Source organism: Gouania willdenowi, chromosome 6 (assembly GCF_900634775.1).
Source record: "Gouania willdenowi chromosome 6, fGouWil2.1, whole genome shotgun sequence".
Taxonomy (NCBI): domain Eukaryota; kingdom Metazoa; phylum Chordata; class Actinopteri; order Blenniiformes; family Gobiesocidae; genus Gouania; species Gouania willdenowi.
In genome coordinates, this window is record NC_041049.1 from 14,594,397 (window position 1) to 14,610,081 (window position 15,685).

Consider the following 15,685-nt stretch of genomic DNA (forward strand, 5'->3'; position numbering starts at 1 on the left):
TCATTTTGTTGTTTTTTTTTTCATGGTTTTTGTTCTCGTTTTGTTGCTGTTTAGCACATTTTTGTTTGTTTTCAGAGTCATTCTGTGTATTTATGTTTTTTGTTTGTTTAATTTTCTGTTATGTCACGTGTTTTTTGCAGTTATTTTGTTGTGACATGTTCTGCAGTTGCATTGCGGGCCGCACAAATACAAACCGATGGCCGCATGTGGTCCCCGGGCCGCTTTTTCCCATATCTGTGATAAACTAACTCCTAATAATCTACCTTACTATTATGGTTTCATGTCGTGAAGCCAGATCCTCAATAGGAGCTCAAGTGGTCATAATGTTATGGCTGATGACGTCAACTCTGCTCTTTCCCACACTCAATCAAAACGCTATTTGTGCTGAGCCTTGTGTCCAAAGCAGCCTCCACAATAAAAGCAGCTCAGCCTGAATAAGTCCTTTAAGGGTGAGACTCATTGAGTGACACTGGTGGAGGGGGTTTAGCTGTTTGCTCCCACCCTTCCCCCACCCACAGCCTCCAGTCTGACCTCCTGTTTGTGCTGCAGGCTGCGTCACGTGACATCAACAAAAGCTCAAACGTAGACACCGGAAAAGGCTGTATTTCACTTCAAAATAAAAGTGATGGCGGAAAAGTAAAGAAACCATTTTGCGAAACGAAGAAGAGCGTCTGACAAAGAAAGGATCATGTGATTAATCTATTTCTAACAATTCATTTTAATCCTTTGTAAGGTAACATCTTTATTATTTGTAATATCAGAATAGTTTTATTTGCCAAGTTGAGTTTTTGAACAATACAAGGAATGTGACTTGGTGGATAGTGTGAAAAACAAACCAGAAACAGTGTAATTATAATAGTAATAATAAATATAAGGTGCATTCTTGAAGGGAAACTACATCTTCCATCTTTGTATATCTGGAAATTGAATAATCTCAGTATCATCTTTGTTTCTACGGAATTGAAAGTATTATTAAAAAGAATAATCTAGGTTTTCATAACAGAATTTGCATAGTAATGCATTTAAAAAAAAAAAACAATTCTCAGAATTTGCCAACAAAAATCAACATTTTTCACAAAAAAAAAAAACTTTCTATTTTTAATCTGTATATTTTCTATTTTGATGACTTTTTAAATTTTCATTGATACCGAGGGACAAGATTGCCTCAGATCTTTGAGTTTTTCATGCCAATGACAAACAAACACTACTTTTGTGGGAATAGATGGGTATATAATAAAGTACCATTAGTAATATATTAGTATGTGATAATAAGCTAATTATAATGCATAATACAACTAGGTATGCACATACAGTATAACTCTACACTACAGACAGTTCAATTTAATTCAATTTTGAATTTACAAAATGACAGACTCTAGATATTGGAAACTGGGTGCAAAATGCCAAAAAAAAAACAAACAAAAAAAAAAAAACGAGACAGTGAAAGAAGTAAACAAGGGCAAAAATACATAATTACTCCAAACACACATTTTACAGACAAATACACAAAACAGCAGAAAAATATACAAATGGACAACACAAAGAAAAATAAATATACAACCTTTTCGAGTTCATGTATATATGAAAGTATGTTAGTTTGAAAAGAGTCATGTGTATATGTAATGTACAATGAACTGGGAATAATCGATCAATCAATCAAACCTGCCAACAAAAAGACACAAACTTATTCCAAGAACAAACAAAACAACGACAAAAATACACGAGAGACAAATTTATAAAATGAGTCCAAAGAATGTTAAAAAATACAAAATTACACAAAATGAAAACAATAATACACAAGAGGTGAAAAACCAATAAACAAAATGCTCAAAACTAAAGAAAAATATACAAAATAACAAACATTGTGGTATAAGATGCACATATCTGTGGCGTCACATCAGGACTGGGTGCAGAGCATATTACCTCCACCAGGATGCGCGAATTCCACTGCAGGCCTTTTATTTTCAAACTTTAACCGGAAGTGCTATCTTATGGATATTAACTTTCCTGTGTATTCTAACATTACTATGTCATGCCTTTAGCTTGCAGTGGCGTTTCCAAACTTCACAATGCGGCGTTACTTTCGTGCGCTCGTGTTGTGTACTGTGTTCGCCGTGTTTTCTGGTTTGTTTGCGTACAGTAGGTTGTTTTATTCCGATGTGTCGGTCGGAAACGGATCGAGGAGAGGTCCGAACCCACCGAGGGCAGCCGCAGCCGAGCCGAGGAGCCATAACACACACTGGTACAACAGGTGCGACTGTTTATGAATTAATTAGACTGAGTGCACAGGTGAAATGGTTGAGTCATTAAATGATAAAAACAAACAAACAGTGGCAGTGTTTAAGTGTAACTGCAGCGTATGAGCTACTAAACTAAAGCAGGGAGTGTAAAGGAATGTGATTTGTGAACAGGCTTTACAGTGGACTACTATGTAACCTAAGACCAACAATACACACATCACCTTTTTTATGATTTAGCATGGGTGGTTATTGGCTTTATTAATAATATAAATATGAATATTATAAAAAAAAAAGATAGTTTTGGATTTAAACCAGGTTTAAGGATATTCAAGATTCGAGTTTTTTTTTTAAATTGTAATTTTCATGTTTCCATAACAACGGAATGTGTTTCCTAGGGGCCAGCAGCATACAAGAAATTACATATTAATGGAAATATAGTGCTATATAAACATTACACATCAGAAATAGATAATAGAAATAAATAATGTACACACAAGTACAGTGTAGGTATATTGCACTCACTATTTATGCTCGAAGCTAATTAACAACCTAAAGTTGGGTTTTTTAATCCAATAATCAAAGTGATCAAAATTTGGATGACACCCTCACGATTGTCATATGAATTTAGAATATTTGGAAAAAAGTATCAAAATGTTTTTCTTTGAGCAAACTTTACTTTTCTAATTAGGAATAACTTAATTCCCATATTTGTTAATTGTTGGAAAACTCATTCTACCATAGACATGTAAATGACCAAATACCAAATTTAGCTTCGCATAAATGAAATTGATGAATTAGCTCCTGGGATCATTAAAAGGGACTGCACGGGTAAAGCATTTTGAGCAAAATTGGGAAAACAAGTGATAGATGACTGAAATATGGAATACTAATGGTGAGTTTAACGCTAATGTCTGTTTTATATTTTGTTTTTCAGGGCAAAGACATAGATTGCAGAAACACATTTACTCCTTATTTAATTGACTAATTTGATATTGAAAGAGGGATGTGGAACCCTCAGTTTATTCAAACCCTTTTAAGAAAGGTTTAGTTATTTGTTGTAATCTGTAATTATACTTCCTCAGATACATCATGCGTCAGCGTGTTCAGAAGGAAGCTTCCCGTCCTGACCCTCCCATGCACTTAGCTGTGGTGGCGTGTGGAGAGAGGCTGGAGGAAACACTCACCATGATCAAGTCCGCTGTGCTTTTCAGCATCAAGCAGCTCCACGTGCACATCTTTGCAGAAGATCAGCTTCATGCCAGCTTTATGGAAGCAGTGAGTAGAGAGAAGCAGCGTGATGCCTGTGTGGGACTCATTCTTTGTTTTCTGTGTTCCAGCTGGAGGCGTGGCCTGCTTTTATTCACTCCAGATTCAACTACACCATCAACTCCATCAGCTTCCCAAGTGAAAACACAGCAGAGTGGAAGAAACTCTTTAAGCCCTGTGCGTCTCAGAGGCTTTTTCTACCTGTAAGTTTTCATGTAGGAAAAGCATCCTCTTAATATTTAGGAGCTCCGATATTCTGTTTCAAAATTTCCCTCGTTCCATTATAGGGTTTGTTTATCCCTGCGTCACATCTTTCTCTGTTGAAATGATTTTACTGGCTAATGTAATACTTCTAAAAGCACACAAGATAAGTGGAAAAATATACAAAATGACTCCAAAAACACAAAATGACAACACAAATACTCAAGATAAGTTAAAAAAAACCAAAACAAAAAACCATATGAAATGACTTTAAAAACACAAAATGACAACAAAAGTGCACAAATTGACAACAAAAATGCACAGACTCCAAAAACACACATAATCACAACAAAAATACACACAATGATGCCAAAAATACACAAAATAACAACAAAAATACACAAAATGACTCCAAAAACAACTAAATTGATGACAAAAATGCACAGACTCCAATAACACACAAAATGACAACAAAATGCACCAAATGATGCCAAAAACACACAACATAACAACAATACACAAAAAGACAACTAAAATACACAAGACAAGTGGAAAAATATACAAAATGACTCCAAAAACACCCAAATTGACAACAAAAATGCACAACACACAAAATAACAAAAATACACAAAATGACAACAAAAATGAACAAAACTAGAGGAAAATGCACAAAATCACAACCAACAGATAGAAAGAAAAATCCAAAACCCTTTGTTTTGTATTAAAGCTCAGATCAATCATTATTCTGAACACTGACATTCATGTTGATTATATGACCCTCAGATCTTGTGATTTAAACTTCCTGAAATTGTATGTTTTTTATATGCATCAAATGATTTACAGAAACTGGAATGTTGCGCTGAAATCACTCGAGATTACGTCACTTTTGCTACACTTTTCACCTTTAGCCGCCTGTTTAACGAGAACAATACCATGAAAATGCATCATTGTTCCCAAAACATTATTTTTCCAACCTATAAATATCACCAACCAGCGAATCACACCCTCACGTTATGCACAAAATCCTGCGCAGGCGTGTGATTTAATGCTTCTGGCCTGTTTTGTCACCAGGTAAAACGATCACCAGTTCAGTTTATACACCTTTACAGATTTATGTGCAGTCATCATAATCACAACACATAAAAAACACTTCAGATGAAGCTCTGCACTCACTTTTAATCATAGGATGACACAATCACTAATCAAACCTTAACAAGAGAACGCGATTATGGGCCTAAAATGGACATGTTTGCTCATTTGTTATATTTTATACACATTCAATCTCCTGTTTTTGGTGAAAATATCTGAATGTGTGATATTGTTGTAAAACATGCTTGTGAGACATTTCCGCGTCATGTTAGAGCCTAATTTGAAATGAAGAGGTAAAAAAAAAGAAGCGAGTCAGAATGTTTTTCCCATTTCAGAAAATCCATTCCATTTCCTGCGATCACAGAAAATCAGCGTTTGCGTCCAATGTTAAGAAATAAATGGTTACCTGTTGTGTCTTCTTCTCTTCTGTAGAACATCCTAAAGGATGTGGACTCACTCGTCTATGTCGACTCAGACATCATCTTTTTGCAGCCCGTCGACCATTTGTGGCACTTCCTGTTTCAGTTCAACTCCTCCCAGCTGGCTGCTGTGGCCCCAGAGCACGAGGAGCCCCGCATCGCCTGGTACAACCGCTTCGCCCGACATCCATACTATGGCAGGACCGGCATCAACTCAGGGGTGATGCTCATGAACATGACCAGGATGAGGAGCGTCTACTTTAAGGTAAACGCCAATAAAAGGTGGAATCTGGTAATTTTACCTTCATCAACCAGGAGATGTCACTGATGGGGAGTGAATCCGTGAGAAGCCATCAAATTACTGTTTGTTTTGGTTTTGTTTGTTTTTTATACCCCCTCCCCGCCAAAATAAAATAATAAAATGTAAGCAAAAATACACAAAATGACTCCAAAAACACACAAAATAATAACAAAAATATGTAATATGATGCCAAAAACACAAAATGACTCCGGAAACATGACAAAACAACAAAAACACACAAAATGATGCCAAAATTGTCTTTGTGTCATTTGTCCATCACAATAAAATAATACAAAATAATAAAATAAAAGCAAAAATACACAAAATGACATCAGAAACACACAAAATGTCAACAAAAAAAAAACACTTTTTCAAATGTCTTTGTGCTGTTTGCTGGGTTTATGTAGTACCCTTAAAAACCAGGAGATGTCACTGTTGCTTCACTGAACGGGACTGAATTGATGAAAAGTGTTTTTTGTTTTGTTTTTGCTTTTTTACACCCCTTCCCCGCCAAAATAAAAGAATGATACATGTATGTAATGTAGCTAAAATGGTGAAAGTGTCCCTTTGTGTTGGTTTTGTATGTTTGGTCAAAGCCTGCCTGTGTTGACAGAATGACATGACCTCAGTGGGCCTGAGTTGGGATGAGCTGCTGATGCCTTTGCTCCGAAAATACAAACTGAACATAACATGGGGAGACCAGGACCTGCTCAATATCATTTTCCACTACAACCCTGGTGAGAACACACACACACACACACACACACAAAGAACAAACACACATTATGTTTCTGTGTGAGATGTTTCTCAGATTTACAAGATGGTTCCACACGCTGATTTTATGGCGCCGATTTGTTTCTTTACCTCCACTCCCAGATTTCCTGCTGGAGTTTCCGTGCCACTGGAACTACCGACCCGATCACTGCATCTACGGCAGCAACTGTGCTTCAGCTGAGGAGCACGGCATCTACATATTGCACGGGAACAGAGGAGTTTACCATGATTCCAAACAGCCAGCGTTCCGAGCGGTTTACGAGGCCATAAACAAGGTCGGTGTGCTCGCGTCTGTGTGGGTGCAGCCTCTATATTACAGATACTGTACAATGTGGGCTTCTTAATTTGATCTCTGCTTCCCGTGAGTCACTCTCTGTGGGATTTATGTGCTAATTAAAACAATTAGCTGCACTAAAATACATAACTGTTATTGAACGGAGGCGAACTGAAAAGGGAGTGTGTGATCACCAGCATGGAAAGTCATGACTAGAAGTCCAATGTTCTACTTCTCCACTACTTTCTGAGTTTATCACTGAACTTATTTTAATGTATTAAACAGGATGGGATGATTATATGGAGGCTGAGAGCCTTATTAAAGCTGTTTACTATCCACGAACGCACTGGTAAGCCATAAAATTATGACGATGCACGAGTTCAGCTCGGATGCACACACTGTTAAATACACGCTGCTGTCTGGCACTAGTGCAGCAGTTGTAAACAGCAGATCCTTTAAAAGTTTTAACTGCCTCAACAACAACAACTTGGACTCTTTGAGATGATTCTTGACTTTGTTCCACTGCTGCGATCAATCCAGCTCCATTTCCCACATGTACATTGTTGATACATGTGGTGCTGCAGACCAGAAATAATAACTCAACACAGCAGACGATCAAAAGAACAAAAAATATTCAGTCCTATTGCTTTCAACTAGTGATGCACGATACTATCGGCACACTATTGGAATCATGACCGCCATCTTGTGTGTGTGGAGCAGATTGCGAGACTGTTTGTAAATCAACGGAGGTAAGAGGTACTCAACAATCTCTAAGTAGAATTATTTACTAATTTTACTCATTTATTTTTTCCCCTCTCATATATTGCTCTGTCACAGAATGCTTGGATCTTGTGAAAATGCTGTTTAAAAGAGCAAAGGGCAGGATTTAAGAAAAAATAAACATTCATTTTTCAGTTTTTTTTTAATGCTATTGGTTGATAAAGCGTTCTAAACCAAAGAGAATGAGTCCACACACATTTCTACCTATTGCCTGTGTGATACATCTTGTACTGCAGACGCTGGTGCGCGTTCTCGACGGCTTAGAAATTAAGAAGAATGACAAGAAGGCGGCTTGGAGACTGAAATAAGAAAAGCACAGTGGACTAAACTACTGTTTGGTTCCACAGATGTACGCAGAGGCATGTGCACAGGTCTTGGAGTAAACAATCACATGAACGGCAAATAAATAAATAATCGCATCACAGTTGGAGTGCGGATCAGGCTGCATTTTCTCGTCTGAGTCCGACTAAACAGTGAAAACCTCGTTGTTTTTTTTTAAAAGAAATTACAAATTTTCGTTTGTTTTAATGATAAGCACCAAATTTTAATAATAAATTACTGTTAATGTCAACATCAGAACGGCACACGGGTAACAAGCAGTGCACGCAAGAGACCCATTAGATCTATTTACATAATCCATGTATCAAAGATAGAGTTAATCTATGTTATTGTGTAGAAAAAAAGAATGTTTCAATGATGTATTTCTTTATAAATGTCCTCTGCTCCATTCTCCCTCCACTGCTTTAATTGTACTTGACTTTCTGAGGATTAAAAAATAATTGTAATTTAATTGTATTTGGGAAAAAATGCTGGTCACTGTAATTGTAATTGAACAAGGATAATTGAAAATGTAATTGTAACTGAAAAATGTAATTGACCCCAACACTTGTTAAGATCCTGTACAAAACTAGAACTGTTTAAAATAGTAACTAACTATAAAGTTTGTGCTTGTTTTTGTCTAAATGAAAGCAGCTTGTTTTACACATCAGGTGACATCACTCATTGTTGTATCTGATCCTGAGAACTAGGCGTTTCTGAAACGTTCCCCACGTTCTAATCACAGCCTTCATGGCTCTGCAGTTCTTATTAAAAAGCCACCATCACCTCGGAGTTAGAAGTCTCTTGGGGACATCAAAGTTTTCTCAGCCCTTCCTTTTTAAAGCGTTGCTGGTGCAATTTAGCGCAACATCAGATAGAAAGCCCTTTTACGTCCCCCCAGTGAACCCCGTGCCACACCTACTCTCCTCTGCCGCCCCCTGAGATGAGCTTTTGGATTGGCGCTGACCTCAAAGACCAAATGTACCAGTGACTTCAGATTGTCTGAGCTGGGGAAGCACAAATCTCTGGCAGAAGGTTGGAGTGAAAGCTAATTTCCCCCTCGAGGGTGTTTATGGGTTGCTTACCAGCAGTGTAATGATATTGACGACACAAGCGGCATTTACTTAATGAAGCTATCAGGAAGGGGCTTCTCATTGCTTTCCTATTGAACATACATCAGGCTGATGGCTTATCTATATCTTATCCAAGGCCTGCAGTTAAAACTTGGCTTTTATTGGACTGGATCAATGGAAGCAGCACATGCATGTAACCAAAGTGTATGTGCTGGCAGAAAGGGCACGATTTCCCAGTAGTCCAATGGATTTCAGAGGAAGTTTTGCCAGGAGGCTGCAGGGCTATGGATTAGTTCAACTGGTCTGTGCACGTGGCCACACCTCAGGCTGTCATACACTACTGGTGTAAAAGGGAAGCTATGAAAGGGTAATCATGTCTGAGTAAAAGTTAAACAGAGACTTTGGAATATTCAACCTAATACGGTACTTTATGGCAAACTAACTACATTTTGTTTAAAAGTGACACTAATTGTGTCCCGTATAAAAAGATTTGGGCTGTGTATGAAATTGCATTCTAACGCACTACTCATACTAAGTCTGTATGTACTGCGTTCCAATTTAATTTTGCCATTAAATATTGAGTATGCAAGAAATACCCGGATGTATACTATGTCGTAGGGCTGCTCCATTATAGAAAAAATAATAATCACGATTATTTTAGTCACGATTAGTCAAACAATAATTTTTCAACCAAAAAGTTGTTTCTTTTTTGTACAAAACAATGTAAAATATATTCTTTAAACACAAATAAAATCCTTCAAACACTAAAATGAACAAAACACTTCTTGCACGTGATTGTCTTTGCTCTAGTTTTTCATCATCAAACCCAAAGTGTTCCCATAGAAGAGAATTTGACTTTCCACTTGTTTACAAAGCGCTTTTGCTGCGTTTCTCCTGCCATGTTTCAAAACGGCTAGCAGCAACTTCCCTCGTGTTGGTCTGCAGGCTAGCTTTAGCTTTAGCTCTAGCTTTAGCTTTAGCTTTAGCTTTGAGAGGGGCACATGCACTAAACAACTCAAGCTAGTATTAATAATTGTTTTTTCTCATGTGTTCCAAGCTTTATTCTTTGTAGATATTCAAAATCGTGGAAGTTTTTTTGTTTGTTATTATTTAGCAAAAGAAACGTATGTAATATTAAAATGTGTTTATTTATTGCTATTTTTAAATAATATTTTTTTCTTGTTGTTATTTTCGTAATCGTTGAGTTTAATAATTGAAATCGTAATAACATTTCAATTAATTGCACAGCCTTACTATATCGGGACATTTTTTAACTATGCACGGTGGACACACCAGTCATACTCAATCGCCCCATGATGCATTGCGAGCACAACATAAAAGTCAAACATCCCCATTTCAAAACAAAAGCATCTCTTCTTGTTTTCCATTAGTTTTTTTTTTTTTAACCTGTTTAACCGGAAGTTTTTTCTGTAGGACAGTGCAAATCTCTGAAATGTTGTCATGAAATGTGTTTCCGCGAGTTTTATGGATCAAATGAGCACATGTTGATTATTCTACTTGGTCACTTTCTCACTTAAAATGTCTTCAGAACTTTCAAAGGTGGAGAATCAACAGAGATATTTAGCCTCAGGTTGTTCAGGTTTTTATTGTTGTAGGTTCATCTTGGGAAACTTGGAAGTTTACTTCAGTGAGAACAGTCATTATCCTAATCATACTAATAGTATGTAGTAGACAGTATATACTCATTTAGTGTGTCGTACGTTAAAATGTGATTTCCCTGCTCAGTAGCATTGGCAAACATCTTTTTGGCTTTGATTCCTGCCATAAATCCAAACAAAAGAAGCTCAGAATATGGAACATGGTGCGATACGCACATAAACATGCCAGAATAGAGAGCTGGTGAGTGATGTGGAGCAGGTGTGCAGTCAGGTGACCCCCTCAGATGAGGGCGGAGGACCACTGATGAATGCTGGGGCAAAGGTGAGGAGAGATTTGGTCCTTTTTCCTGCTGATATTACAAAGTGGCTCAGCAACACGTGTTACTGTTAAAATTAGAAATAGGGAGGTGTGTAACTTTCTACACGTTTACACTCCTAGAGCTGCAGAAAGAGACTGATTTGATTTCTGCATTTCTCGTTCTTTGTGGCCATAGTTTCCTCAATTTGTCCAAAGTTATGAGTGTTGCTTTTATTGATGGCTGAAAATATTTTGTGTGTTATTGTCTCACTGATAAGATACCGATACTGCAGCTCTCATTATTGGCCAAAATACGAAATCAGCACAAATTGTACATACATTATTACCTATTTTGTAGCGTAGAATGTTAGAAAAAGCTTGATCAAGTGATGTTAGAGTACAATAGTCAGCAACATTAGGTATCAGAAAAACTGACCAATGGGTTACATACATTTTAACCTCAAACATAAGATTAGTCTACAATAAAATAAAATAAATTAAAAACAATACATTTGAAGACCCTGAAAAATAACGATAACAGAAACAATAAAAACAACATCTATTATATATCAGAGTTTTTAGATGTAAGCCCATATAATCAGATATTCATTTTTTGCTGATATTAGATCAGGACACCCATAATGCTAGTGACCAGCCCTATGTTAGTGGCACAAACTGTACATCACAAGCAGATTTAATTCAATTCAATTAGCTTTATTTGTATAGCACAAATTACAACAAAGTCATCTCAATGCGCTTATGAAAATATAAAGTTCATAAGAAAGAAAAAACCCAACAAGATCCACATGAACAAGCCTTTAGCAACAATGTGGGAAGAACCAACTCCCTTTTAACAGGAAGAAATCTCCAGCAGAACCAGGTTCATATGGGGAAATTAATTTAAATTGCGTTACATAAGTAGACCAAAAATGCAAATATTACTTCCTCTTTAAGTCATTACATAATACTTCCATATAGCTCCTCCAAAAGATCATAAAAATGTCACTTATCCCCGAACTAAAAGTCTCCAGTTAATCTTCTAACTGGAGCCATTACTCTTGCCGTTAATTTTCTTAATCATCTGGAGACAATGAGTGTAAATCACAGCCACGCGCTATATTCCCACACAAGTAATGGAAGCATCAGACAGCCGAGCCGTTTCCTGTCTGCGTCCCGACCCAGCCTCAGCGGTCTGTCCATCGTAAAGCATCTCCTCCCTCCAGCGCCGCAAAAAGCTGTGCCCGGGAAGCGGCAGTTAAATTTTACAGCCACTGGTTCGTTTGGAGTCGGAGTCTGTGCACCAGCAGTGCCCCATCAGCCGCACAAGATCAATACAGCAACTGTAAATGCAGCTTTATGACCGGCGGGGTGTGTATAAGTATGCACTCATAAAAACGCCATTCTCTTTGTGACCCAATATCGGGAATCCAACTGCAAGCAAATGAGCTGGCATAAAAAATGGTAATTCCCCTTTGATTTCCCCCAAGTATTGTAAAGGCTCCTTCATTACTGGGAAGACCTGATATTTCGTCTGTAATCCCACTTTGCACCGGATGTTAAACCCATAGCATAAAACTGAGTCCAACGACGTGGATGGTTTTATGGTGGGGGTCAGTCGACCGATCCGATTCACAGTCCCACATGACCTCAGCATGCCTGATGGATTTAGGTTTTAATTTGTCCATAGAAAAAGTCCAAAGCACCACTTTGGCTCAGAGTCTGATCAATGTCCAGGAAGCAGTGGGCGATTGATGGACCAGTCCTTAGACGTGGCTCCGACTTTCAATTCAGGCTCTCAAGCTCTTCATTTCAGACGTCCAATGTTTGTTTTTCAATGCATTTTAAAGAAACTGTCATTGATAAGAATGAGATGTTACTGTAAATAATATAAGGCGCTTATGGGGACCCCATCTTGTGCAAACCTCCTCATGTACATCTTAAATGGGTGATAGAAGAAGATTTCAATTAAATCCATAGACTTCAAAGCTGGTGCAGACAGTGTAGACCTCCTAGATCAATAAACCAATCATCAAAAAGATGTAAAAGGTTGAAATTGCCGCTCTATGGTTTGTTTTCATCTCCACCGTAAAGACTAGGGTTGGGCATCAAGTATCGATTGGTCCCTCGACTAACTTTCCGATTCTCCCGGAATCGTACAAATTTTAAAATTTTGATTCTGACTTTAAATACCCAGTCCTGCCGTCTGGAAGAAGAAGCCACCAAATACCAACGAAGAAGAATCCACCTGAAGTGTTTGCGTTACCGCTCAACCATGAACAGTGTGCGGCAGCACTTTAGTAAAAATAACAAAGTTCAGTGTAACATTTGTAAATAGAGATCTTTGTATACACATTTATATAAATGTATATACTATAACTGTCACTTTAACACGTTAATTGCAATTAATTACAGAAAAAAACAAAGCACTAAAAAAATTGACGCTGTTAATCGCTTCTTTTTTTTGCACCCCAAACAGCACAGAATCTTTCTCCTTGCATACGTTTCCGGTATACCCATTATACTGATGCACCGTCTACAACTGTAGAACCTGACAAGTCTTGTTCGCGTTCATTTTAGTCAAAACAAACACACGAAAGGAAAACTAAAGCCCAGTTGTGTGCAAATTGTGCAAGAAAAAGTTTGTGGATCAGCTGAGCTCTTCCTTCTTCAGCGGAGATTTTCTAGCCTCCAGCCTTCCAGTGTAGCTCTTCCACCTCAATGCTAAACATGTAGCAGCTAACACAGACAGCTGACGCTACACTGTACCGAGTGGCCAACCCACACTGGACAAGATGACAGGGTTCAGAGCCAAAATGAATAAGTCCATGAGTCAGTGGATAAACGATTTTAGTGGACAGAGGATGTGGGCGGGACTACTACAACTACTAGAAGTGATTACTTGATGTTATGACAGAGTTGGATGTGTCGTTGGTGGGCGGTACTTTGCTTCAAATGCTCATATAAAGTGAATGGGGAAATATTTTGATCCTGCGACACATGCGGAACGTTTTGTGCGGCAGATGCGTCCCGTGCCGCAGAAGACGCATTCGGTGTGAACGCAGAATTGTGTGATTTTTTTTTTTTTTGTGACTGGGAGCAGAATTAACGAAGAAATGTGTTTTTGCTCATTAGAGTGAGTGGTTGCACCATAGGTCAAATATAAGCAGCTCTAAAACTATTTTCCACTGGTGAGTTATGATCATGGCTCTATTATAAGGTTGTTTGTGTGTTTCAATTGTCTCTGGATTCATCGCATCTCACCAATTCTTTATATTTTTTCCATTGCAGTTTGATTTTGCCAAAGACCCACTGACGTCCCTGCTGGACCCTTTAGAAAAAGAACTATTAAAGACGACACACACATATTGTGGTAAATCCCACACACTGTTTACAAAGAGATTGGAACACAGTGTGATGAACATCAACAGGAAGAGGCCTCGCCAACGGTAACAACACCGAATGGAAGAGACGAGACGAGCTAGAGAATGAACTCCTGATTGTTGATCATCAAAGTGGGCCGGAGCTCGCCCGCTTATATCTGAAGGGCCCATTTTCACGTAAACACACCAGCTACAGCTCAGTAAGCAAGTTGTTGGGAGAAGTGACGAAACAAATGAACACTCCACTTTAAAGCAGCGGTACAGCTTTGATGGTCTTTTGGAAAACGGCTTCTTAAAGCTCAATAATGCAGCTGGGATTGTCTCCAACTGACACTTGACGTCTCTGAGATCACTCCATGGAGCAGAGTAATTTAATACTTGAAATCAAGTCGGGTACAGGCCAGTTGATCTTGTTGTGGGAAGATATCTGTTTGTGTCTGTTTTTGTTTGTTTTTTAATCTTCCTGAAAACCAAAGACTTTATTTCACCAGAGTCTTCATTATCTTGGTTGAAGTTGAGGAAGAGTAGATATTGACTTTCCATATTGGAGAATAATGAAACCTTGAGACATGCTCTTATCAAAAGAGCTATCAGAACTGGACAAATGTGTTTCCATGGGGCTTAGTGGGAGCCTATCTTTCTTTCCAAAGCCACATTTGAGGAATAGACACAGTTGTGATTTGTATTCACTCTCCAATTCTTTTAACTTAAGTATCAAGCATCGCCTGTGTGGAAACCACAATAGAAATATTCTTATTCAATTATTTTTACCGACATATTAAACATGCAGATTACATTTATTGACGAGCTAAATCCAATACATACCTCTGCTGAGAAAAGGTTGTTTTTATGGCTTATAATAAGCATCGAGCAATATTATGATTTTTGTGGCATACTATTTCTTCTAATGATTTAAAAAGTTTATTGTTAAGCTTCCACAAAGCGTTCAATATTTGTACAAACTAGTCCTTGAACAAGAACACTTTAAACACTTGGGGCAGGGGTTGCTTTAGCTGTTTTTTTCCCCCTTTCAAGTTTTTTGAACCATCAAGTGGGTTTTTAAATGTTATTCTGTTTACTACATTTTGAAGATTTTCTTATGTCATTGCTGGAAATGTGCGATACCACAGTCATACATGTTAATAAGCTATGAGTTTTCCTCTGATGCCAAAGTGTATTCTGTACCAATGAATGTATTTTTTTTTTTTTTTGTTGCTCAAATATGTTTATTTTGTGGTTTATATAGAATTTTTATGTATACATACAGTATAAAGAGCTGTGGCAGTTTTTGCCACCAGAGGGCAGTATTTTTTCACACCTGTACCCTGGAGAACAGCTATAAAAGATTTTTGATGAACTTTTTTGCAATAAATGAAATAACGTTTTTTGTATAAGATAAGAATCCGTCAGAAATTATTGGTATTATGTCAAATCAATTCCTTAATTTCGAAATAAATTTGTTTCTGAAACTGAACTTCATCCATTGTCCGTGTAATGGTCTCGTTGGTTGTAAACATCCAAGTTGAAGATGATTGATGTTCCGTTTCTGAGGCCTTCTCGGACAGATCAATAGACTTACCAATAATCTATGGCAAAGCCAGGCGAGATGCTACACCGAGCCTGCCTCAGCTCTCAAGCCCTCATAAAGTGTAA

General features: G+C 37.7%; 1 protein-coding gene across 2 annotated transcripts; it reads left to right on the forward strand.

Moving 5' to 3' along the window:
* The first annotated feature begins 1,990 nt into the window (after positions 1–1,990).
* gxylt1b (glucoside xylosyltransferase 1b) lies at positions 1,991–15,344 on the forward strand. Of its 2 annotated transcripts, none has more exons than XM_028451438.1 (7): positions 1,991–2,251; positions 3,323–3,515; positions 3,578–3,709; positions 5,229–5,480; positions 6,130–6,253; positions 6,393–6,565; positions 13,941–15,343. In XM_028451438.1, the coding sequence occupies exons 1-7, from the start codon at positions 2,070–2,072 to the stop codon at positions 14,100–14,102; spliced, it is 1,218 nt and encodes a 405-aa protein (XP_028307239.1). In that variant the 5' UTR covers positions 1,991–2,069; the 3' UTR covers positions 14,103–15,343. The 2 variants fall into 2 exon arrangements, with proteins under 2 accessions (XP_028307239.1, XP_028307240.1); XM_028451439.1 differs by having other exon boundaries at positions 2,134–2,242; positions 13,941–15,344.
* Positions 15,345–15,685: the final 341 nt, after the last annotated feature.

What these genes read in the sequence shown, in the direction of transcription:
- gxylt1b (XM_028451438.1), top strand. Translation starts at nt 2,070, where the DNA reads ATGCGGCGTTACTTTCGTGCGCTCGTGTTGTGTACTGTGTTCGCCGTG. An exon ending in CATTTTCCACTACAACCCTG is followed by an intron (nt 6,254 to 6,392) that starts GTGAGAACACAC and finishes CTCCACTCCCAG; the next exon opens with ATTTCCTGCTGGAGTTTCCG. An exon ending in TTTACGAGGCCATAAACAAG is followed by an intron (nt 6,566 to 13,940) that starts GTCGGTGTGCTC and finishes TTTCCATTGCAG; the next exon opens with TTTGATTTTGCCAAAGACCC.